Source organism: Nannobrachium achirus (genome assembly GCF_963921795.1).
Source record: "Nannobrachium achirus genome assembly, chromosome: 3".
Classification (NCBI taxonomy): Eukaryota; Metazoa; Chordata; class Actinopteri; order Myctophiformes; family Myctophidae; genus Nannobrachium; species Nannobrachium achirus.
The window spans coordinates 51,982,922-52,008,876 of NC_137812.1; the positions used below are offsets into that span (position 1 = coordinate 51,982,922).

The 25,955-nt window shown below is 42.5% G+C and overlaps 1 protein-coding gene across 2 annotated transcripts in view; it reads left to right on the forward strand.

The window, feature by feature from the left end:
- Window positions 1-25,955, forward strand: part of coro2aa (coronin 2Aa) — a 50,410-nt gene that overhangs the window by 18,970 nt on the left and 5,485 nt on the right. For both annotated transcript variants that reach the window (XM_080722070.1, XM_080722071.1), the window contains exons 2-8: window positions 12,386-12,586; window positions 16,443-16,559; window positions 18,088-18,237; window positions 19,417-19,596; window positions 22,182-22,298; window positions 23,656-23,760; window positions 24,292-24,388. In XM_080722070.1, the coding sequence (XP_080578196.1) occupies window positions 12,386-12,586; window positions 16,443-16,559; window positions 18,088-18,237; window positions 19,417-19,596; window positions 22,182-22,298; window positions 23,656-23,760; window positions 24,292-24,388 (967 nt within the window). The remainder of the gene's footprint in view (window positions 1-12,385; window positions 12,587-16,442; window positions 16,560-18,087; window positions 18,238-19,416; window positions 19,597-22,181; window positions 22,299-23,655; window positions 23,761-24,291; window positions 24,389-25,955) is intronic.

Sequence of the window (25,955 nt, forward strand, 5' to 3'; positions counted from 1 at the left end):
TTCCATTCATATCGCCACACCCCGTCCACCATACTCCTATATTAGTTAAACATTACTTTTGTCAGGTTGTATATTCGTACAGCCATAAAAATCAGCCAAGGAATATCTGTAGTTTTATCTGTAGAAGTGAATGAATGGAGCTGTATCTCAGCGACTCTTAAGTTTATATAAAATTAAAAGAATGATTATTGCATGAAGATTATGTGTTGACATTAGGTGTGTGTGTGTGTGTGTGTGTGTGTGTGTGTGTGTGTGTGTGTGTGTGTGTGTGTGTGTGTGTGTGTGTGTGTGTGTGTGTGTGTGTGTGTGTGTGTGTGTGTGTGTGTGTGTGTGTGTAACCATGCATTATGCATAAGTGTGTACTACATACCATGATAATAAGAGGAACAACTTAATTTGTATTGATTTAAGGACAGCTCAAATGGGGTAAATATGAAAATAAACACACAAACGCAGGCACATGCACGCACACACGCACGCACGCACGTACGCACGCACGCACACACACACACACACACACACACACACACACACACAGATACATTCTTTTTTTTTTTTTTTGTTATCAATTATTTTTATTTTCCATAACATGAAATTAGAGACATACATATGAATAGAACAAGAAAAAGTAAAACATTAATCAAAAGAAAAATGCAATTAACAGACAAACACAAACAATAGCAAAACAAGAAAAGGAAAAGAAAACCCACCCACCCCCTTTCCCCGGACCAACACGGAATGTACAATAGTGCATGCCTGTGCTAGGCTGTTACCACTATATAGTGATTTCTTGAATCATAGCCTTAAGCTTATCTGCAATGTCCGACCACATATTAATGTTTTCTTCTTTTGCTCCGTGTAACCTTGCTATCGACTGCTCTAAATATACTATATCTAGAAAGGTTAAGGCCCACTGGCGAAACGTTAACGTATGAGGAGGTTTCCACCGCGTAGCTACCATCTTCTTCGCCGCCGTTAATCCAGCAAAGAAGATGCGCTTGCGTATATTGTTTAGTTGCAACTGTGAGACGTCATTTAATAAAAATAAAGAAGGAGAAGATATGATATTAATACTAAAAATAGTTGAAAGTTTTGAGGCAACCATATTCCAGAATGACGACACATTTGGGCATTCCCAAACCATGTGAAGGAAGGTACCAATACTATTTGAGGCGCAGAGAGTGCAGTTGGGATTATTCAAAATCCTCATAGCACATAGTCTGCGGGGAGTTAAATAAGTCCGATGAACAAAATTTAAATGAATTTGTTGATGGTCTGGATTTCTAGAAGATAGCCTAATGTTAGACCACACTGTGTCCCAACAAAAGTCAGGGTCCAAATTTGGTACATCATTCCTCCAAACAGTATCAACAGATAGGGGCCCATAACTACAGTCTAGTAAAAAACCATAGAGGGTGGAAACCAAACCTCTTGTTCTGTTACCATCACAGATAAACTCATGGAAGGGGTGCAATCTAAGGGGAGCTTGCCATGGGACCCCATAGGTCCTCATGGACGTTCTCAGTTGGAAGTAGAAAAAAAGGGTATTTCCAGGCAGATTGAAGATGTCACACAAATCTCGAAAAGGTCGTAAACCATTTCTATCAAATAAGTCCCCTAATGTACGAATCCCCTTAGCCCTCCACCTTGGAAAGCGAATGGGGCGATCCTCGATTAAAAGTCTTTGATTATTGAACACTGGGGAAAATAAGTTCCATTTACAATCAATCTTACACATCTTTTCAGCTGCTCTCCATACTGCCACTAAATGAGAAATGATAGGTCCAAAGCGAACTTTGCATTGATGTGTAGTTATGTTTGAATAGATAAGATCTCTCAATTCAACAGGCTGCACTAAACTCTCCTCAAGCTCTCTCCAAGAAACCTTATTTGCTGGGTTAAACCAATTTAAAAGGGGGCGGAGCGTGAAGGCCCAATAATAAAATTTAAAGTTGGGCAATGAAAGGCCGCCATCATCTCTAGCACGTTGTAATAGAGAAAGTTTAAGACGAGGGCGTTTCCCTTTCCACACAAACTTAGATATCGAAGAGTGAAGCTTATTCCAGTATTGCGGCGGTGGTGGCAAAGGGAGCATAGAGCTTACAAAGTTAACCCTAGGAAGAACATTCATCTTTATGATTGAAACTCGAGCTTGGAGAGAGTTGGGCAAAGATGACCATCTATCTAAATCAAGACAAATCTTATTTAGAGTGTCACCATAGTTGTTCTTAACAATAGCCTGAAGAGAGGGGAAAATATCTATGCCAAGATATTTGAATTGGCTTACTACTGGGATTATGGGCGGCAGGATAGCAGATCTCATCTGATCATTTAGAGGTAGAAGGGCTGACTTCGTCCAATTAATTTTGTAGCCGGAAATGGAACTGAACTGATCAAAGATTTGAAGGACGTGAGTAATTGACTGTGGTGCATTCTCAATGAACAGTAGAATATCGTCAGCATATAGGGAAATGCGATGCTGTGTGTTGTTAATCGAAACAGGAGTAATATCTGCAGACTGACGCACTGTCTGAGCCAAGGGTTCGAGTGAAAGTGCGAAAAGGAGAGGACTAAGGGGACAACCCTGCCTCGAAGATCTGCCAATCGTGAATAGCGGCGAACAGATCTTACCGGTTAGGACCATCGCTGACGGATTAGAATAAAGTACTTTAACAAAATGTATGAATGAAGCACCAAATCCCATTTTATCTAGTACAGCCCACAGGTAAGACCATTCCAGACGATCAAAAGCCTTCAACGCATCGAGCGACAACACTGCGGCGGGGGTCCTCAGCTCCTTAGCCCTATCGATGATATGCAATAGTCGTCTAGCATTATCAGAGGCTAGTCTAGTTCCTATGAAACCTGTCTGATCACAGTGTACTAAGGTGGTCATAAAACCCTGCAAGCGACGCGCAAGCACCTTAGCAAAAACTTTTAGATCAGAATTCAAAAGTGAAAGCGGTCTATAGCTTGCGCAATCTGTGGGATCCTTGTTCTTCTTCAACAATAATGATATAATAGCTACATTCACATCCCTGGAGAAAGAGCCACTTTCAATTGCATATCGAAACATGTCTAGCATCAGCTGACCTAGATCTTCCCAAAAGATGGCATAAAGTTCAGGGGGTATCCCATCCAAACCAGGCGACTTGCCCCTACGCATTGCGAGCACAGCTTCCTGTAATTCCGCCAGATGGAGCGGTCTATCTAAGGCTTCCGCATCCGCCTCGCTAAGGGTTGGTAACTGTATGTTGGATAAAAAATTATTGCATACTGCATCATCGTGAATGACCTCGGAGGTGTAGAGCTCATCATAAAAAGCACGAAACGTGGCATTGACCTCTTTGGGTTCTGTAACCATGGCTCCCGTTGTTGATTTGACACTAACAATATCAGCAAAATGCTCATTGGATCTAAGACGTAAAGCCAGTAAGTGACTGGGTCTTGCACTATTAAAATAGTAGTTTTGCCTTGTGCGTTTCATTTGAAATTCTGAGCGGCGCTTGAGAATGGAGTTAATTTCTTTCTTAACTAGCTCCCTCTGAGTTGCTGTACTAACATCAAAGTTATTTTGGAGAGAATTATCCAAAGTAGAAAACCGAGATTCCAATTCCACCAGTTTGGCTGACCTTAATTTTCTCTGAGTGGACGCATAGAGGGTTGTATTACTCCTGATAAAGCCTTTAATTGCATCCCAAAGAATTCTGGGATCCTCAACTGAGCCTGTATTGATATTTATAAATTCACGCAAACCAGTTTGAAACTGAGCTACAAATGCCGCATCGCGCAGCAGTGTGGTGTTAAACCGCCATCTAGGAGCTCTATCTATAACCTGTTTCAGTGAAGCAACACACAGCACCGCCTTGTGATCCGAGAGTGACATTGGGAGCAACTCTACCTTGGCAATTTTATGAAACAAGCTAACAGGGGCAAAAACGTAATCGATCCTAGAGAATGAAGCATGCCTACCCGACAGAAAAGAAAAATCTCTAACCGTTGGGTTCATTAAACGCCAGATGTCGAGTAAGCCAGTTGAGTTTGCCCAAGCACGTAGTTCTGCAGACGCTAGTGCTTGTTCTCTGCTTTCTACCCCAGTGGATCTATCTAGGTTATGTTGCCATGTTGCATTGAAGTCAGCACCAACAATGATTTTGAAATCCGTCAGTTCCAATAAGGTTTTAGTTAGTAATTTGTAAAACTCTTTGTCTAAAACATTTGGAGCATACACAGAGACTAGTGCTAGCATTTTACCCTCCAAGCGGATTTTAGCAACAGCTATCCTCCCGTCACTGTCAGACCAATCACCCAAAAAATCCAACCTAAGGTTACGTCTAGCCAATATGGCTACTCCCTTGGTTTTGGAAGAAGCAGCTGAAAAGGCTAAAACACGATAATGTTTATTAGCCAATCGGTTGGAATGCTCTTTTAAAAGATGAGACTCCTGTATAAATGCAAAGTCAATTGATTTAGATCGCAAAACCCCCAAAATGCTGGTTCGCTTATGCGGTATATTCGCTCCCCTTACATTGAAACTTAGAAATTTATATTCTGTCATAATTGTGGTTCAAACCATACGCACAGCAAGCACAGTAGAACATTTTAGAATTTACAGATACATTCTTAACTTTCTTACAATGGATGACAGGTGCTGAAAGCTGTGATATTACATTTCAGTAGCTGTTGGTCTGGCACATGTCCCTTCCCCCCACACACACATACAAACAGCACACACACACACACACACACACACACACACACACACACACACACACACACACATTCAATCTAGTCTACGGGGACCTGCATTTTACACGTGCGTTCTACAGTGTGTCTCTCCTATTGTATTTCCTGTCTAGCTGTTATCCCCTTACAAGGCCATAGCCAGCGTATGACATCAGACAGGTCAGAGCAGAGTAGACTATGAGTGAGAATGCATCACTTACTCACGCATCACTTACTCACGCGCACGCACGCATGCGCACATACACCTACACCTACACAACATATGTTCCCACCTGTACTTCTTGGGTCTTGAATTTCGCTCTGAGCGCTTACAAAACACAGAACAGGTAATCCAACTTGGGGGACATTGCAGGGGGGCTGGGGTTGTACTACAGGCTTGGCTGGTTGCCAGGAGGTTTTGGGGATTGGGGTTGGAGAAGGGGAGTTACCAGTGTCATGAAGACGTGATGAGGGGAATAGACATGTGTTGTGGGGCTGGAGTATACCTTGTCCCGGTGTTGTGAGCTTATACTGTAGGTTGGCTATTTTCGGCAGGCGACAGCAGCGCACAACTAACTCAAGGAAAGTTTGAGTGCAGGAATACTTGAGATGAGGAAGTTTTGTTGGTGATTTAGGTGTATTAGAAGAGAGGTGTACTGGAAGTGGTGTATATTGGTAGTAGATTGTTGGGAGGTTTTGCTGTTAGAGGCTCACAGCTTCAGGCACAATAAGAGCCAGCTAGGTAGCCAGTATCTTCACATTGCAGGTGAACTCTGAACTCTGAACTCTCCTTCCCACTGGTACAATTTGCTGCTACTGCCATTCAGTGGATGGGCTGTAGAGAAGTGGCTGTTAATGTTTTATGGTGCATGTTTAAAGGGACAGGATAGCATGAAGGGAGGGAGAAGATATGGTATATGGACTGACTCTGCAAACTTGTACATTCAGACAACTCTGCAAACAACAGTGGTATCAGAATCTCGTGCATTCAGTATTAGGAAGTACATATAGGAACTTTAAAAATATATTACTTTTCATCTGTAGACCTCAGACTGCACCTTTTGAGCGGTGGTCACACCGTCTCCTATACGTGGCCGTGTGCGTCCAGCCGTCCGGCCGGCCGTCCGTCCGTGTCTGTATGTAGCCTCAAGGCTGCAGTACCTTTTCTGACCACACATGTTAAGGGAGGGGCGCTGTTGTTCTCTCTCACACACACACACACACACACACACACACACACACACACACACACACACACACACACACACACACACACACACACACACAGGGGGGAAGGGTGGGTCAGCATGTGGGGTCAAGTATTATTATTATTATTAACAAACTGAATGTTTTAGGGTCAAATAAATTAGAGTGTGTGAAGAAACTACAGCATTGTAAAGCACACTAACCCCGCTGCACCCACCCAGTAGTGCTGTTGCACAGCCTCCACGACCACCGCTCAGTTCACACGGGTGTGATTTTTTTTTACAGCGTGGCAGCTGTGTCTGTCTGTACGTTTGTCCATGTCTAATCTCTGAAACCAAAATCTGCACCAAATTTCACATGCACACAGCCAGTAGGCCAAGGAAATAAATCTCTGAATATACTTCAAATATTGTGAATATTCTTTAAGTTTTTAGAAGTTTAGAACTTTAATGTTTTACTGGATGTCAATAATGGTGGTCCGACTGGGCTAAAACCTAAACTGATGTCATAGACTGGCCACATGTCTGACATCCATATGGAATGTGCTGGCCCAGTTAGGGCCCAGTTAAGGCCGGGCCTTTATTTTCAGGCCCATTGAGAACTCTACCATGATACGCTGCATGCCCTGTAATAAGCTATACACAAGTAACCTATTATATTACGGATCCCGTGGGTCGGTGCCATTGTTTCCAGAAATGATTCTTCTGATCCTCAAATAGACATAAAGGTGGCCAGAGCAGAAATAGAAGTGACCAGAGGTTGAAGTGGTTGAACTGAACGCCTAACAGAGGGATAACTAACTAACGGCACTCTCCTCTCACATTGATCCCGACTCGCGAGACATGAAGCCTGTCGAGAAGCTTCCTGCATCGCGGTACCGTGCCGTCAGCGAGGGTGGCTGACAGCGTTTTGATCAGCAAGAAGCGGTGTTAAAAATAGCCAGCGAGCAGCTAGTGTTTTCATCATCACTTCTGTGTTGAGAACCAAACGGGCTGGCTGTCACGCAGCATGCTGAGCACCTGCTGTTAAATCCCTGCAGAAATGGAACTTCATGGCTCAGCGTAACTGTGTGTGTGTGCGTGTGTGCGCGCGTGTGTGTGTGTGTGTGTGTGTGTGTGTGTGTGTGTGTGTGTGTGTGTGTGTGTGTGTGTGGTGTGTGTGTGTGTGTGTGTGTGTGTGTGTGTGTGTGTGTGTGTGTGTGTGTGTGTGTGTGGGCGGTGGGTGTAGTCACAACCTACCTAGCATCCAGAGAATCTCAACTATTCATGTTCAGATTTGAAACATAAATCAACATTATTAATTAGTTGGTAATGATTATGGCACTAGTTTCTGGTTGTGCAATTCCACCCCTCCCCCCACCCAACTACACACACACACACACGCACACACGCGCACGCACGCACACACACACACACACACACACACACACGCACACGCACGCACACGCACACACACACACACACACACACACACACACACACACACACATATACTCATATCAAGATTAGCTTTACCAACTGCTGTCTGTACCAACCCAGCCCCTCAATGTCTGCTCAGTCAGCAAAGACTCAGTCCAATCTTGACATACAGTACTGAATTCTGATTCTGACACGTTCTGCGTGTGCTCAGTTCACCCTAGATACTAGTGATTGCAAGTAAATAATCATTAAAGCGTCATCGTCAACCCAGTATATTTCACTTGTCATATAGGATTAGGCCATATTATCTTCACACTGCTGTCTTGTCAGCCGCCTGTCTTTCCACTTTTTGTAATCACGGTTGATTTACACCCCCAGTACTAAATGTGACTGTAACTGAACTCTTAGTTTGAAGAATTTATGATTTTTTCTTTTGAAGCTGAGTCAGCTGGTCATTCCTGACGCACTTTATGGAGTCGGCCTAATTTCTCTTTGATGATTCTTGAAAGGCGTCGTATACAAGCCAATGGTTTTGTGGTGGTAGAACAGGGCAGGTGGGTTTAAAAAAAGGTGTGTGAATGATTATGTATTCACTTTCCGTTACATACAATACACACTGTCACACATGCATGCATACATAATAACCAAAGCTTCCTTGTATAGAATGCCACAATTCATGGATAACTGCTGCTCTATGTACACGCACATACACACTCTCACATACACACACACACACACACACACACACACACACACACACACACACACACACACACACACACACACACACACACACACACACACACACACACACACATGCACGAACATGTGCACAACCATAACTTATATAGAAGTAAGTAACATAGGAGAAGAATAGAAATAGATAGAAAACATGATTATCAGATACAGTACAAACTAGTTACTTGATAAGGAGAAAAGCACATAACATGCAGAGAAAACACATAAACACATCTATGATTACACAGCTTGAGAGTGATTATATAGTTAAAAGATTACGTACAGAGTATGGATGTGGGTCATCGTGCCTCAGGCAGATTACAATAGCACAGTTTGCATTTTTCATGACTAATCTTGAAGAACAAAAAAATCAAATCCATCTGATGAATAACTGTTGTTGGACTGTGTGCATAGCGAATGAACAATCACTATCATTTGCAGCAATGTGCTCTGATTCCTATGAGTGAGGAACAGGAAAGAGTTCCAATGTATAAATGTGGCATATCTCTGGTAAAACTATGTAACTATTGTTTTGTTTTATTAAATATCACAATATGTATTGCCAAACAAAACCCATAACAAAATTAAAGTGGCACAATTATGTGTGGGCTGACAGATACCCTTTAACGAACCACATTCTCCACTGTTGGTCGTTTTGTTCGGTTAGTCAGAAGAAATATTCAGAACAGGTTGATCTTTATCATTTACCTCAGCGTGCTTTGTTCCATTTTGTGAACAGTGCAAGAGCGGCAGCAGCTGGGGACGGTTTGTCTTTGCGTTGGAGCAGGGGTGTCACAAGGGGGGGGAGTGGGACTGAGTTACTAGGGCCCAAGGCAGAGTGGCCTGGAATTATTGTATACATTAGATATAGAAAAATAGCAGATATACAAGCTTCCCGCACGCCACTGAGTGAAAATCTTTGAATATTGTGTATTTTTTAAGCAAACATTTGTAACTAAAATGTTGCTTCTGGGGGGTCACTGGAACTAAATATTTTGAGATGGGGTTCCGTGGCCAAATATATATAATTTTGGGGGTCCTTCACATGAAAGGTTTGAGCACCACTGACATAGAAACATAGGTTTTTCAAAAAGCCTTAGAAGTATTTGAGATATTCAAGGACTTGCACACATTTTCAAGATTTTTCAAAAATAGCAGATCTACAAGCTCGCAGCGCGGTGCTCTGAGCTTGTATATCTGCTATATTTCAATAGTTAAAATACCCAGGGCCCAGAATTTGGTGCGACGCCCCTGCGTTGGAGTGACGGTGTCCTGAGGCGGGTTTGAGTCACACACCTGAGAAAGGTTAACGAAGCTCCAGGTGATTACGCTGGCCAGAACATTCCAGAGTGACAGCACTGGGATGCCTCCACCAGCCTGGGGGTAGAAGACGATAGGGGGGAAGAGTAAATGGAGATGTGGAGCGTCTCGAACCACGGCCACCCTCTCTGTCTCTGTCTGTCTGTTTTACTCTGGACTTAGCTCACTGTTTATGCCAGACATACCAGACTCTAGCGGCCTTACGGTTCATTACCCTGTAGGGCTTATATGATTGTGGCCAAACTGATAATCCCAATAACCTTGCAAGATTTTGTGGTCACGAAAATATAATGAATTTGGCTTTGTTTTTTGATTATTGGAGAATAAGTTGCAATATATTATTAATACTTAAAGGGCCAGTTCACCTCTGGGACAACCAGATCTTATTTTATTGTTGTTTGGGACAGGATCAACACAATCCTGAGTTATTTTTTGTGTTCAATCTGTGTTTTTAGATATTTTAGTATTTCAGCATGAATGATGATGCATTTTGCATCATATGATGCAGCATGATGACTCATATGATGCAAAATGCATCATCATTCATGCTGAAATACTAAAATATCTCAAAACACAAAAAATAACTCAACAATAACAACAATAAAATAAGATCTGGCTGGGTGAGCCCACACTTATTTTGCTGCACGCACGCACGCCTCATATGCAAACACTATTACACTAATTAACAATAAAAACAGCGTGCACGCATGACGTCATGAATTTAGAGGACCCAAACTTCTAAAAAATGTTTCTATGTCAGTGCTGCTCAAACCTTTTCACGTGAAGGACCCCCAAAATGATATGTATTTGGCCACGGACCCCCATCTCAAAATATTTAGTTCCCCCTCAGAAGCAAAATTGGAGTTACAAATGTTTGCTTAAAAAATACATTTATTCAAAGATTGGCATACATTTTCATTTTCATGCACTCGGTGCCGCACGGTGAGCTTGTATATCTGCTATTTTTCAATAGCTAAAGTATAAAATAATCAAGGCCCCTCCACCTTTGGGCCCTAGTAACTCACTTGTGACGCCCCTGTCTGACAGTTTCAGATGAAATTCAGCAAAATGCCCTGAAACATCAACATGGTCCCTTATTGTCCCCTGCTTCCTGATCTGACTGTTTGGCCAGCAGCCGCGCTCCAGCCACGCCCGTGTCACCCTAACCAAACACTGTTATTTTTACTTTCCCTCGCAGTGATGTCATTGTGTTTGCCTCACGGTCATGTATTTATGAAGGCACCATCTGGCTGGCCTACGGCCAGTCCTGTCCCTTCCGCAGAAACCCAGAAAATGATGTCATTGACGTGAGGTTTCCAGTATTGTTTCTGACACGTGTGACACGTCTCGGGTAAATCCGCTTGAGTTTCAGCCGCTGGGGGTTTAGGGTTAGTTTATGTTTACGTTTCAGCTGTCATCATTGTCACAATTATATTGTATGGCCTTTTAGCTGATCTAATACTTTTAGTGCGTCACTACTCACTACAGTATTTACCGTGAATTAGTACTTACAGTGGTTGAGCCGTGAAATGAGTGCCTTGCTCAAGGGGACTGCGACTGAACACAACATCCGTATTATTAGAACAGCACCCTGGTGGGATTAATCTCTGCTTCCCACTCCTCCTCAGTTTCTGTCCCTCTTTCTGCCCCTCTCTCCACGCTATCATCACCCTCTCCCTCTCTCTTGTGTCTCAAGACATGTTTGTGTCTGTGTAGCATTTAACCTTGCATCCATCAGCCCTCGTCCGCCCCTCTAATTCATAAATAATGACCATGCAGCAGCGAGGCAGGGAGGCGGGGAGCGTCGGCGCAGCAGACATGATGGCTCGCCAGACTCCGTCCCACAACCACTTAGCATGCACGCTAATGACATGTACATCGACTAGCTGGCTCATTGTCAAAGTGAGCGCCTAAAAACAGGCACGTGGATATGGGGAACTCACGTTTGCTGTCATCGCTTATTCAATGTTGTCAAATTGACAGCGGTACCGGTTTCTTTGGGTTGGAAAAAAAAATGTTCCGCTTGTCTGTACCTTGTCAGTCCTATTTTTGGCTATGCAGCTCTTTTCCATGATCAATCCAGGATGGGACATTTGAACTGTAAAATTAGAATACTTCACCCTGAGCTTTCCTACTCTCGAATAGAAACTACAAAATGGTGTGGAGTGTGGACGGCTTGTGCTCTTTAGAAAGCAGAAAGAGTCTAATTGACTTTGAGAGATGGAGGGGGCATCCTGAAAGCACTCAAGCATTAAGCACATAAAGGCCTGAGTTGAATGTCATTCCTCTCTGGTCTAGCTTTTCATATCAATACCCCCAAAAACTAACTCCCCAGAGTCCCCATCTCTCCTTTTTCCATGTCTCAGTGACCATGTCACTTATATTTTTTTACCGCTCTGTCTACAATAATGTTTTGCTTTTGGAAAGATTGTTCTACTCACTACATCTCTTCTGCCATTCTCCTCCCATCACTTTTCACTTGAATCTCTCTTCCCGTCCTTTCCCTCACCACTGCTCTTTGTATTATTTTAAAATATGTGTTGTTGATAATACTATCTATTGTAACTGTTTATATGTATTTACATCAATAGCATATCGTCGCTGTCGAGCGGAAACCTTGTATCTCCAAATTTCAAATGTGTACGTTCTTTCGTAAAGTACAGCCCAGCTTCATCATACAAGGCAGTCGCACAAAAGTAGTGAAAACAGCAGATCTACAAGCACAATACGCCTCGCTTGTAGATCGGCTGTTTTCACTAGTTTAAATCATTTTTAAAATGATAAATGCAAAACGAACGGTTTTGGACATACAGGGTTTTCACCCGACAGAGACGATATGCTAGCATGGCATAAATAAACTAGACCTAAACTGCGTTCTGGAGGGCAACCATTAAGATATTTACTATGCGCTAATATTACGCATAAACTAATCTCTCTGTGTGTGTGTGTCTCTCTCTCTCTCTCTCTCTGGTCTCCAGATGTCATGGCGTCCCCAGTACCGCAGCTCAAAGTTCCGTCATGTCTTCGGTAAGACTGCCACCAAGGAGAGCTGCTACGATGGCGTGCCCATCACACGCTCGGTCCAGGACAACCTCTTCTGTGCGGTCAACCCACGCTTCCTGGCCGTCATCACAGAGTGCGCTGGGGGCGGGGCCTTTCTCATCCTGTCTCTCCATCATGTGAGTATGCATCATACTATCTTCCCAACCTGGTAGAACCTATTGTCACGTATAGGATGTTGTAGGTAAACAAAGCATGCTGACCACAGGCTAATTTGAATTATGGACACAGGTGCACAAACAAACTAACAAACAAACACATGGAACTTCAAAATTGACTACTGTAATTTGAAACTCTGCTGGTAATATTAAATATAAACAATATAAAGTGGTGTTAAAAAAACTTTGGACTGGGTCTGTGGATATGGATTCGGATCCTCAAATAGTAAAATCAACAGGAAGTTGAACTTTCTTTCTTTTCTTGCCTCCACCTTTGGGGTTACATCATGGCAAGGTAACTATACAACCCAAACTTCTACCAAAGTGCTCTAGCCCTTTAAGCGTTAGTATTCCTCACTCATGCTTTGTTATGTAACATATAGCTGCTTCAGCACATTACGCTATCTTTTCATTAAGTCAACAGTGTTTCCTGTGTTTTTCATTGATACTTTTGCAATGTTAATTCTTCCACCTAAATTGATCTCTGCTCGGGTCTCTCTCTCTGCTCACCTGTAAAAGACAGCTGTGCTCTCAGAGTCCTTCCATCTATAGATATTGATCCATTTGATGTAGTGCTGGAGCTGTGAAGCCAAAAAAGTAAATCCCTGGCTGTAATCCAATACTCACACTTTGGTCAGAGTTCATTCACAATAAAATGCTGGATAGCTGGAGAGATTTAATTTATTGAAGTCAAACGTTGCTAAACTTAGTTTTTAGACCATGGTTCCAAACTGCTTGCCAATGGGACACTGAAAAAGTAAGACAGCAAACCAATAAAACATAAATGAAACGGTAAAAGAAACACAGAATGCAGCAAAACACATTTTAACAGGTGCATGTCTCTGATAGGCATAGGAAGGAATATCCAAAGAGTGGTGCGGCAATGTCTCTAGTCTATGCTCATTGGAGGTGGGTGAATTGCGCTTGAACGCGAACTTCAGGAAACCTGTGCCAGCCCTTTTCAACATATGTGGTCCTTTTTAATCTTAGGACGCTAAAACTATCTTAAGTGATAAACGTGATTCATTAAGCAGAGGTATGTTATATGTAATTATTATCATAGTCCCCCACGTTATTAAGAATGATCTCTCATTATTAATAGTGATCCCTTAAGATTGCTTGAGTAAACTTTGAGTGCTCTTTGAAGTGTGTGCCCGTCCAGGGCCTTTGCAAGCCGACCTCCCCGCTCTCACACTGGCTGAATTTACAGTCCTCTCATATCTCTCCCAGCCAGAGCCATACATCAAAGAGCACTCCCCAATTTTCCTTCATTTCCTCGGTCTCTCTCTCTCTCTCTACTTCTGTCTCTCTGTCTCTTTTAAAAGGGGGGTTGTTTGGATTTATCACCTCTCCTCCTGGCGTGGGCAGGAATTGCATATGAGCTTTGGAATGACATAACTCATCTTTTTAAAACCCTCCTTCTCATTCTCCTTCTCAACAAAGTGCAATTACAGCATCCACCATCTTTATCCTTCACGTCCTACCTGTGTGTGCACACACGCACACATTATTGCACGCTCACACACATATGCACACACACACATGCACACGCCACGCACGCACACGCACGCACGCACACGCACACGCACACGCACACACTTATTACTTTTGTATGGCTGTGGGGCTCATGGCTTGTGCTTGTGTCATTACAGTATTGAGGCAAACACACACCTACCCCAAGCACAAAATGTTCTTGTTCATATTGTGTATTTTGTACATTTTGGGGATGGAGTAATGGCACAACAGGCCCCAGGGCAGTGCTTATGTCATTCTCTTATGACAAACACACCTTTAACGTCCAAAGGGGTCGCTATAGAGTGGCTGTGTGTGTGTGTGCGTGTGTGTGTGTGTGTGTGTGTGTGTGTGTGTGTGGGTCGGGAGGAACCCGTTTCTGTGTAAACAATTCAAAGAGGTTAGTTTCAATACAGACTATACAGCATGATTAAACGCTTAAACCCTATATACTTTGTTGAACGGGGTCCCCCAGGGCTCACACTCTTTGCTGAAGACAGCCGATCTACAGTTCACGCTCATGTGGTGTGAGCTTGTAAGTCCGCTATTTTCATCAAATGTTCACCACTAGAGCAGGGAGGCTAGAGTCAAGTGGTTAATAAAAGATACATTTCTCTGAGTTTGTGCTACTGTCAGAGTTAGCTGGGATGTGTGTCTGCAGGCCAGACTGCATGTCCTTACCTGTATAGGATGAGGTCGTCTTATTCAAATCACCATGGCTGGCCGGTCTGTGAGTTACATCACAAGGAGAAAATTGTGTGTGTGTGTGTGTGTGTGTGTGTGTGTGTGTGTGTGTGTGTGTGTGTGTGTGTGTGTGTGTGTGTGTGTGTGCGCGCGCGTGCGTGCGTGAGTGCGTGCGTGCGTGCGTGCGTGTGTTTTTTGAAAGTGGTGAAAAGAACATATGTTTCCAGATTACATCATTACTGGTGCAATTTATGGTTATTCAATTCCATTTTCTACCTGCCTATCTTGCTTTTTATTGTTCCTTTCAAGTTTCTTTTGTTTGGGGTGAGCTGGTTTTATAACAGATTTTTTTCATTCTCAGCTGCACAAATGGTATTTTCTTTCTCTCAACTAGGGCCCGACCAATACTGAGTTTTTAGGGTCGATGCCAATGAGAGAGTAATGTATTTATTTTCCGATATATTGGCCAATGTTCTTATGAATTATATACATGCAGTACGTACTTATATACGGTGTGTGTGTGTGTGTGTGTGTGTGTGTGTGTGTGTGTGTGTGTGTGTATGTATATATATATATATATATATATATATATATATATATATATATATATACCGGTATATATATATTTTTTAAACAAAATTATGACCCCAATTGGCCTGATGGGGACACTATAATTAAGTTAAAAAATGTCCTACGCTGTGAGTCCAATTCTCACAAGCCATGATACAGAATTCCTTTTATGCTCATTCTACAAATTTGACTTTATGTCTGAGCATGTGTTTGTTTGAAAGGAGTGGAAAAAAATGTGTGTCCATGTTACATCATAACTGGCGCAATTTATGGTCATACATTTCAATTTTCTACCTGCCTATCATGGTTTTATTGTTCCTTTTAAGTTTTTCATCACAGCTGCACAAATGGGATTTTCTTTTCTCTGTAAAGCCCGACCGATACACGACTGCCAAAGCCAATGCTGAGAGAGAGAGAGAGAGAGAGAGAGAGAGAGAGAGAGAGAGAGAGAGAGAGAGAGAGAGATCTGCGTTTGACAATATACTGTATAGCTAAATATTGACGCCGATAATAATGAAAAGTCAAAGATTAGAAATTTGAAGTAGTAACTACTATGCCATGAGTCATGGTTACACAAACCTTGCTACATAATTCTTTATCCTCTATCATTGTGTTTACCACTTGCATACTAGTACTCTGCAACTACTCTGAACTAAAATCTAAACATCGGAAGATCATTGAAACGGCCCTCTCCCAAAATCTACATAGAAACACATCAAGTTTTCTTCCAAAATGCTTCCATCTGGTGGTCCTTAAAGAATAACATGTAATAGTCATTAGCGGAGAGAATAGTTTGGGATCCTCCATACTTCACGCGTGATATACTTTAAACAATTATTATTATTATTATTATTATTATTATTATTTTAATAGTGTGGGAATAGATCTTCACTTACATTTATTCACGAGTTTACAGCAGTACAATATTATCCTATTTGGCATGAAATGAACCAAAGCATGTTGTCTTATTGATAAAACAGACATTTATTAAGACAAAAGACTGCTCATGTTGTAACTCAACATTTGTGTTGTGTGTCTGCTTGTTTGTTAGACAGGGAAAGTGGACCCCCATCACCCCAGAGTATCAGGCCACAGAGGAAACGTCTTAGACATCAAATGGAACCCCTTCAATGACTACTGCATTGCATCCTGTTCCGAGGATGCCACGGTCAGTACACACGCACCATGCACGTACGCACGCACGCACGCACACGCGCGCGTGCGCGCACACACACACACACACACACACACACACACACACACACACACACACACACACACACATCAAGTAAACACATCACACAATTAATACATGCATAACATGGAACACACTTGTGTGTATTGTGATTGGTTATGAACATGCAGAAACAGGACGATCATTTCATTAGTGTGTTAAAAAACTCATTTACTGCCATTTTGAAACAGCTCCCATCAGGGTTCCCCGCCAGAAGCCTCCATAGACTTCAATGTAATTTATAGTGCACGGATCATGCACGCCCATGCACAGATGATGCACCATGTTTGTGCAGTTTGTTCACAGCTTTCAAACAAAAAAATCCGATTGGAAATCCGTTCAGGCATTCTTGAGATAATAGCCATTATGTTTTACATGTTATGTAATCAAAAATGGCCGCCCTGTTTGAAAGATGGGGTTGTATGGGGGTTGAACATGCAAAATCGCGATTGAAATCATGCTTACTAGACTTGATGGGGTCCAAAAATAATTTTTCAAAAAAGTTTTTTTCAAAAAGATTTTTTTTTTCTTTTTTTTTTACAAACTCGTCATACTAGTCATAGGCAGAGTGGACACACTTATATAACTCGTCAAACTAGTCATAGGCAGTAAATTAAGGACAGTGTTGCATTCCACACATTCCATAGCTCAGACTAAACACACTGGGTCAAAGCAAAACATGCAGAATGACTCTTCAATATCCCCAGCCCAGAGAAATGTGGAAAGAAATTAACTTGATATCAAATATTTAAGAAATGTGCAATTATTCCCGGGCTGCCTGCACAGGTGAAGTACAGTATACGTGTGGGTGAAATTATGCACAGTAATATAACTGTAAACTGATGTTACGGCCCTGGATTTAGGAGGAACCAAAGCGCAAAATTAGTGCATGGCACTCACATCCTAAGGGTTTTATTATTTGACTTCAGGATTGACTTTTTTTTTAACAAAAGTAACTAAACAACTCCCTACCCAAACTCATCATCCGTTTTGACATCTTTTGAGGCCTCAGACACAGCTCCTCAGGAAATTTGGCGTTAGGAACCCGTTGCGACTACCCTAGCCTACCCAATCTCAAAACTAATGTAAAAGCATGACTGACCTCGAAATACATACGATTGGGCAGTAGATACAGTACAACACCTTATGATACCTTGGTAGTAGCATCCTCTGTCCCCCGCCCCCCACTCCTCCTTACCTTCCTTTATACCTTTTGCTGCTACTGGAGCGTTTACTGACATGTATTGTATTGTATGTACAGTATTGTTTGTCTTACTGAAGAATTATGTTATACTCAGGGCCAGGGGGGAGACCCCACCTCAGTATAACGATGCATCCCGCTGTGTAGGATTTCTGTTGTCTCTGTTTATTACGTGCTATTAGAAGTTTGAATGTGTGTGTGTGTGTGTGTGTGTGTGTGTGTGTGTGTGTGTGTGTGTGTGTGTGTGTGTGTGTGTACCAGGTGAAGGTGTGGGACATCCCTCCTCACGGTGTGCTGAAGAACCTGACGGTACCATGGAAGGAGCTGCAGGGTCACAGTCGCAGAGTGGGACTCATTGAATGGCACCCCACCGCTAACAACGTGCTTTTTAGTACCGCATATGACTACCAGGTAATAACACACATACGCAAGCATATATGAACGCACGCACGCACGCACGCACACACGCGCGCGTACGCATGTACACACACACACACACACACACACACACACACACACACACACACACACACACACACACACACACACACACACACACACACACACACACACACAATCATGGAGTCTAAGCTAACAAGTGTTTATGCAGCCTAACCGGTCACAGCATTTTTAGAGCAGCATGGATCTAATTTAGTTGTCAGATCCTGATATCAAACATATTGCTTATTGCTGCACCTCTGCCAAGCCGGAGCCTTGACGTAAACGTTGAATTACGTTAAGAAAATGTCATACCAGGGAATTGTGCTTGTCAAAACATGCATGGAAAGGTGTTTGTGTAGGTACTCTCTGTGTTCTGGCAAAGGATTAGGAATGTAAGTGTCAATCACCTATGTGGTTGCAGATCATTTTTACATTTTACAATTAGCTACACTAGCTGTGTTCTCTCCAGCTGATTTGGTACCAAGTAGGCAATCCTACAGTTTCACAATATTATTTGTACATTTCATGACTAAAAAAAAAAGAAAATGTATGTGATTTTTTTTCTTCATTTATCATAATCATAAATCATTTTCTAAGTGTATGTTGTGTGTGTGTGTGTGTGTGTGTGTGTGTGTGTGTGTGTGTGTGTGTGTGTGTGTGTGTGTGTGTGTGTGTGTGTGTGTGTGTGTGTGTGTGTGTGCACGCCACGGGTGGGTGTGTAGGTGGGCAGGTATGTCTGCCAATGCGTGTGCATGTCTGAGGGAGCTGGTGCATATGTGTGTATGCTTTGTCTGTCTGCATGCACTTGCATACTTGTGTAACAAAGTAGCTCAGCCTGAAGCCCAAAAGCCTCTCCTGGCCAAGGTTGGAATTTCCCTGGTAAACGTTTGGTTTCCCATGCGGGAGACCAGAGTTCGACTCTCCAGTGTTACATTGGTGCCGTGACCTGGATTGGGTCTCCCAGTGGGGGAGGTCAAAAGGGGGCGAATGTAGCTGAGTAGCTCAGCCTAAAGCCCAAAAGACTAATATCTAATATACTACTAATATCTTCTCTGGCCGAGGGGAGATTCCCAAACAGCGGCAGAGCTTTGGTTTCCCACGACCCGGGTTTGAATCTCAGGCATTACACTGTCTCTCTTTGTTTCCCAGGTGATGATCTGGAACCTGGACTGTCCAGAGCAGGTGATCAAGAACCCAGTTCGGACCATCAGCCATCACACGGACGTGGTTCTGTCCATGTCCTTCAACACCGATGGCAGCTTGCTGGCCACCACCTGCAAGGACAAGACAGTCAGACTGATGGAGCCACGCACAGGGAACCTGCTGCAGGTAATGTAGGACTGCTCAGTGGGCGGGTGTAGGGCCTGGGACCCTGGGTGGATGTGTGCGGATGTGTCTTGGTTTGTGGGCCTTTTATGTATATTTGTGTGTGAGAGAGAGTAAGTGTCTCGTTTCTACAGACCACGCAGGCATGCACCGCGCGCGCACACACACATGGCTAGACACTAACACAGCACACACGCACGTACACACCTTTTTCATCCAGCACCACACAGCCAAAACTGACACCCTTGTCCACAGCATAGCTCTCCAGACCCTGGGTCACCGAGCCATGACTCACACTCCTTAGATCTGTCTGCTCTCACCTCCGCTTTGACTGTCAAACTGCCTTCCTACGTGGCAGTAGTACAGAGAACACTCCACAACCATGCCACAGTGTGCTGCATGGGTTGTTTTAACTGCAACCCCTAAATGTTTTAGGGGGTCTTTATACCAGGACGATTGGAAACGCTGCCGGTCTCGTTTTGGATTTATTACCCAAAAAACGTCGCGTTTACACCTTGTTGTTGGTTCGTTTTTCTGTGTTTATACTACAAGTTGACAACGCATGAATTCAAGCAAAATGTGTCATGTTCCCAGCCTACATAGGCCTATACTGTGTATTTACCCTTCAACTATAAAATATATATTGTTTTTAATGAGACATGCTTTGTAATTAGGCTATGCTCCCAAATCCATATTATTATCGTCTGTTCTCATATTCAATGAGTCCCGCAAAAGGAGGTTTTTAGCGAGGTGAAGTGAAACACCAACAAAAGTCACCTGGAAGATGAAGGTCGGAACATTTATAGCCTATGGAGCATATTTCTGGACATTATCTACGGGGATGGGCTATATTAAGTGAGTTCTGTCTTCTATCTGCAACACAGAAGTAGGCTATAACGCACCATGCGAGGCAGCTAACGGAGTAGCCTACAGAGGCACATATGGGTATGGTAGTCTACCATACCTTGATTACAAGGGAAAATAATAAAATGTAGCCTACTTCTTAAAATAAATTCATCATGCCTGTTGCTAAGTATTGGCAACATGACTGTCTTGCATGCGTGCCTTGCACGTGCAAGACCAGACAACAGTCATGTTGCCATACCTTAGCTCTTACTGAACTGACGCACTGCACTGGGATGCGGCGCAATGGAGGATGATGTGCCGTCGCCGTCGCAAAATAAACTAACGGAATAAATTAATGAACTGACGCCATACGCCACTGGCAGTCTGTTATTTCACTGGAAGTCACAATCATAGCCTTCCGTTATGGCTTTAAGTAAATTGCCTAGTTTGGAAGCAACATGCGTGCCTTAAGAGGAGGCTAGACGCACTGGAGAGAAAAAGCGACATGATTTCTTTGACTGGAGGAGAGGGAGCGAGGATATGGAGGAAGTTTTTGTGATGGTCTCTGACTGACTGGACAGTTATGTTTATTCTGTCTGTCTGTCTGTCTGTCTGTCTGTCTGTCTGTCTGTCTGTCTGTCTGTCAGCAAGACTCAGCATATTACAATAACTCACTCATTACCTGAAGTCCGCTGCGTCTGTGATGTGGCGCGGTGCATGAAGAATTAATCCAGTATTTTTTGGTGAGAAGTTGAAAAAGGGGAACGCAAAATAGTCATTAATCATTGGTTTGCTTTGCTTAGAATGGAATACCATAGCCTAATGGTTTAATTTAACTTTGCGGAGAGGAGAGCTGTTGCAACTCCGACAGGCCAGCTAGGGTACCAGCCCAGGTGCGACGACTTGTGCGTAATTAGACATTTTTAAAAGGCTTTCATATAGACTACTCCTGACATTTTTCAAATGAGGTTTGTGCTAATAGATCACTGGGCTATTTTCTGGGTTTTAATTAGGCCTACAACAACACAAATAATAATAATACATTTTCGGTTAGTCTGACAGACTGACACTTTATGCAGCAGGGGAAGGGGAGCAGAGGAGGGGGTGCTATGACATCATCGCACTCTCCCTCACGGCCGAATTCCGATATTACACCGTTGCGAAACTGATGCGAAACCGCAGAAATGCACTTTCAGAGCCGAATTCCGAAAAGTATCGGTTAGGGTCATGAAACCGCGTCTCCGTGTGTCAAAATGGCCGAATCAATAGTAAAAACTATCGTCTACAAAAAAATCGACCTCATGTAATGACCCCCTTAATTGCTTAGCTCAGGATTATTTGCTTTTCTTCTTATCATATATATTTTTTACATTAGCTAATAGGTATTATTAGCAGCAGCAGTAGCAGCAGTGCTCTGTCACTGCTTCATCCTAACTGTACAAAATAAATAATGTTTATATCATTGTCATCATTACTTTAAAACCTTTATTGCCATTAAAGGTACATTTACCTTTTACAGTAAGCCATTAAACACAACACCTGCTCACAATAAAAAAAAGACACAGAAATGTGTAACCTGTTAAATCAACAATTTAGGTACAGAAATTAGGCAGGAAATAAGTGACTAAAGTATGTGTGTGTCTTTGTGTGTGTGTGTGTGTGTGTGTGTGTGTGTGTGTGTGTGTGTGTGTGTGTGTGTGTGTGTGTGTGTGTGTGTTTGCATGGTGTTCCTGGGTTTGTAGGAGGCCAACTGCAAGACGCATAAAGCCAGCAAGGCTCTGATATTGGGCAACCTGAAGATGCTGGTCACAACGGGCAATTCACGTTGGAACGCGAGACAGATAGCACTGTGGGACCTGGTGAGGATGACAACACTACCATATTCAGCTCTTAACCTTTGCTTCTAAAGCAGTGGTTCTCAAACTTTTTAATGTCAAGGACTCCCATTTTGACACTTATTAGCCTACGGACCCCCCATTTGAATAGATATGCCAGAGACCCCTCCTAAGAGAAGATTTCTATGGCTCTAGCAATGATTCCCAAACATTTTAATTTCAAGGACCCAAAGTTTGACACACATTAGACTACGGACTCACATTTAATGGCATTTCCATCTCTGAGACCCCAATTTTTATTGTATTTATAAAATGAATGTTAATTTACACTCTCTGAGTTACATGGGTCCATTTTGTTCCTAACTATCATTTCACTGGGGACCCCCTGGAACTCCCTCAAGGACCCCTGGGGGTCCCCAGACCCCACTTTGAGAACCAATGTTCTAAAGTGAATAACAATAAACACCAAAGTGAAAGGTAACAGTAATGGTTGTATCACCACCACATCACATATCAATATAGATATCATCTGATCAGACCAGAGGATAAAGCTTGATGATGAATCTAGAATATACTGTAAAAACAGCATTATGACAACAGAGGTTCTACAACCTGAAAGCTTGATGGTTAGAAGAGACATGTGGTCTCTCTACAATACAGTCTTGCTTTTGAGAAAGGCAGGGAGATGCTATACAACACCTCCCAAATGCTACACAGGCTAAAGTTGCTCTAGTTGTGCCTGGCTCCTATACAGTAAGTACCCCATCTGGTGGACAAATTCATGAACTACATTAATCACCAAACTACAATAAACATAACTATGATTATCTAGCATAATGATTTACTTAAAGAAAATGTTTGTAGCGACTCAACATTCAACAACTCTGTTTTTAACTGTTTCTGTGTTGCTGCTGTCTTTTTGATGTGGGTGAAAGTATAGAGTGGGCAGGGGATTATGGCTGAAACAGGGATTAGGGACTCAGCACTCAATCGGTTTAATACTGGACTGTACAGTGATATTTATGTAGGGAGGGGCAAACCCATCTTTGACCGTTATGATCAGGAACTCTCAACGTCCAGATGTTCTTTACTAGACACTAAATGTAGTAACATTATGTAAACCTCTATGTCACAGTTGTCACTCTTAACTCTCTCCTGGGCATGCGGAGTGCTGCCGCTTTCCGGTCTCGCTACAGTCTAATTTGGGCATAGACCTGAAACACAATAGAGAACGATTCATAGTCCCCAGAACTGTAGTTGCTAACTACCGCTCTATATCTACACTGTGTGTGTGTGTGTGTGTGTGTGTGTGTGTGTGTGTGTGTGTGTGTGTGTGTGTGTGTGTGTGTGTGTGTGTGTGTGTGTGTGTGTGTGTATTCAGGATGACCTCTCCGTGCCTTTGTTACAAGAGGACCAAGACAGTTCGTCAGGGGTCCTGTTCCCCTTCTACGACCCTGACACACACATGCTTTACATTGCCGGGAAGGTGGGTCTCTCAACGCACAAACACAGTTCATTAAAACCACAACATGAGGCTCAGGTTAACACAGCAGGACGATAGAGCAAATGGACACACAGTCGTAGTCATGGCATTGGACAGGTGGCTTAGTGGTGATTCTTAACCCTTTTATCTTCAAGGACCCCCAGTTTGATAAGCTTTTTAGTATTGGGCAACACTGCCAAGATAACCTGCGGCTGCACTAGATGCAGAACATTCCATTCAATACTTTGACACGACACGATCTATGACAAAATAGGGCATTCATTTACAAAAGTAGAAAATAGAATTAAATAAAATATGGAGATACAAGGTTAGACACAGTACTGGACAACATAGGTTACTACACACATACACACACACGCACGCACACACACACACACACACACACACACACACACACACACACACACACACACACACACACACACACACACACACACACACACACACACACACACATAATATTATTGAATTGAATGCATTGGTTCAGAAGATCTGTGTCTGTTTCTCTCTCAGGGTGATGGGACCATCAGGTACTATGAGATCAGCTCAGAGAAACCCTACATGCACTTTCTCACAGAGCATCGCTCGCTCCTACCTCAGAAAGGAATGGGTGAGGACCACAATTATTAAGTACACACTAACATCATCATATAAACATTCATACAGGCCTGTTTGATGGCATGGTGGATATGTTTTCCCCGCAAATGCAGCCTGTGTATTGCCCCAATGCCCATAACATTACAGTAGTAAGTACTAAGTAGGTAAATGAGTGTCATTGGTATGAGTTATAGCAGTGGTTCTCAAAGTGGATTCCAGGGTCTAAATTGACCTATGGAAGTCTGTAACTCTGACAGTGTACAAATGGAACCAAATGTGAACCCTAACGGGTTCCTTTGGTTCCATTTGTACACTGTCAAAGTTAAGGGGAAACCTTGAAATGTGAAAGTTTGAGAACCACTGGGTTATAGAAGACATCCTTTTCAATGGGTCTGGCACAAACTAATTCCAACTGTTTGCCCTGGATGGATACTCAAAATAAAGTTATGCAATAATTATAGAGAAAACGGATAAATATTTAACTCAGTCGGTGCCATATTTTAAGTGGGACCTCTTATATTGCCGTTTCGCCAACAAAGGGTTAAAAAAATAGTGTGCACGCTGGTGCACACATTCGTGCACAGATCATGCACTATGCATGTGCATGCTTTTCACAGCTTTCAAACAAAAAAATCTGCTTGGAAATCCGTTCAGGCATTCAGGAGAAGGCAGCCCTTATGTTTTCTTCAGATGTAAACAAACATGGCTGCCATGTTTGAAAGATGGGGTTGGTATGGGGTTTAAACATGCAATTTCGCGATCGCGATCATGCCTAGTACACTGTTGGAGGTCCAATTTTTTTTTTTTTTTTCAAAAAAATGTTTTGAAAAAAAAAATATATATATATATATTTTTTTTATTATTTAAAAAAAAAAGACGTCCAGAAGACGTCTGGCAGGGAAGGCCATAGTTAAAAAGACGTTTTTATTATAGAAAACGTTTTTTTTTTGGCAGGGTATGAGTTTTTAATTCTCTTAGGAAATCGAGCAAACCCCAGGTTTGATCAAAGTTAGGCACCCGTACATAAAAATAATAGTAACAATATTAACAACATTTTATTCATTCAGCTTCATCATCCAGCGTCCGTGCTAAAGAGGTTTTTTCTTTTACTATCTTTTTTTTTCATGCACTTTGTAAGCAAACCTGCTGTGCAAATGAGCCTGCCATATTTGAATAGCCAAACAAGTAGATCTGAGCCCTCCCTTGCATTAACCTGGAGTGACACACTCACAAACAAACACTATCTGAATTATGATCTGATTACATACTCGCATTTCAGGCTTCAGGCTAACATGTTGGCAGTAGCCATTGTGAGCTGTTGTGAATTAGGGAGAAAGAGGCAGTTCTGTGGTATTATGAGCCGCTTTCATAGACAAAATGTCACTGGGGATCTTTAGTATAAAAAAACATCTTTCTTTGTGCTGTCAGCGAGGAAGACGCAATGATAATGCCAAGACCTCTCCCTTGACTTGTCATTATGAATTACCTTAATCTACACTTGGGAAATTTTCCTTTATATTATGAATAACAGATACTGAGTAACATTTACTGCAGCTGAGGGGCAATGTGGGATGTAAAAG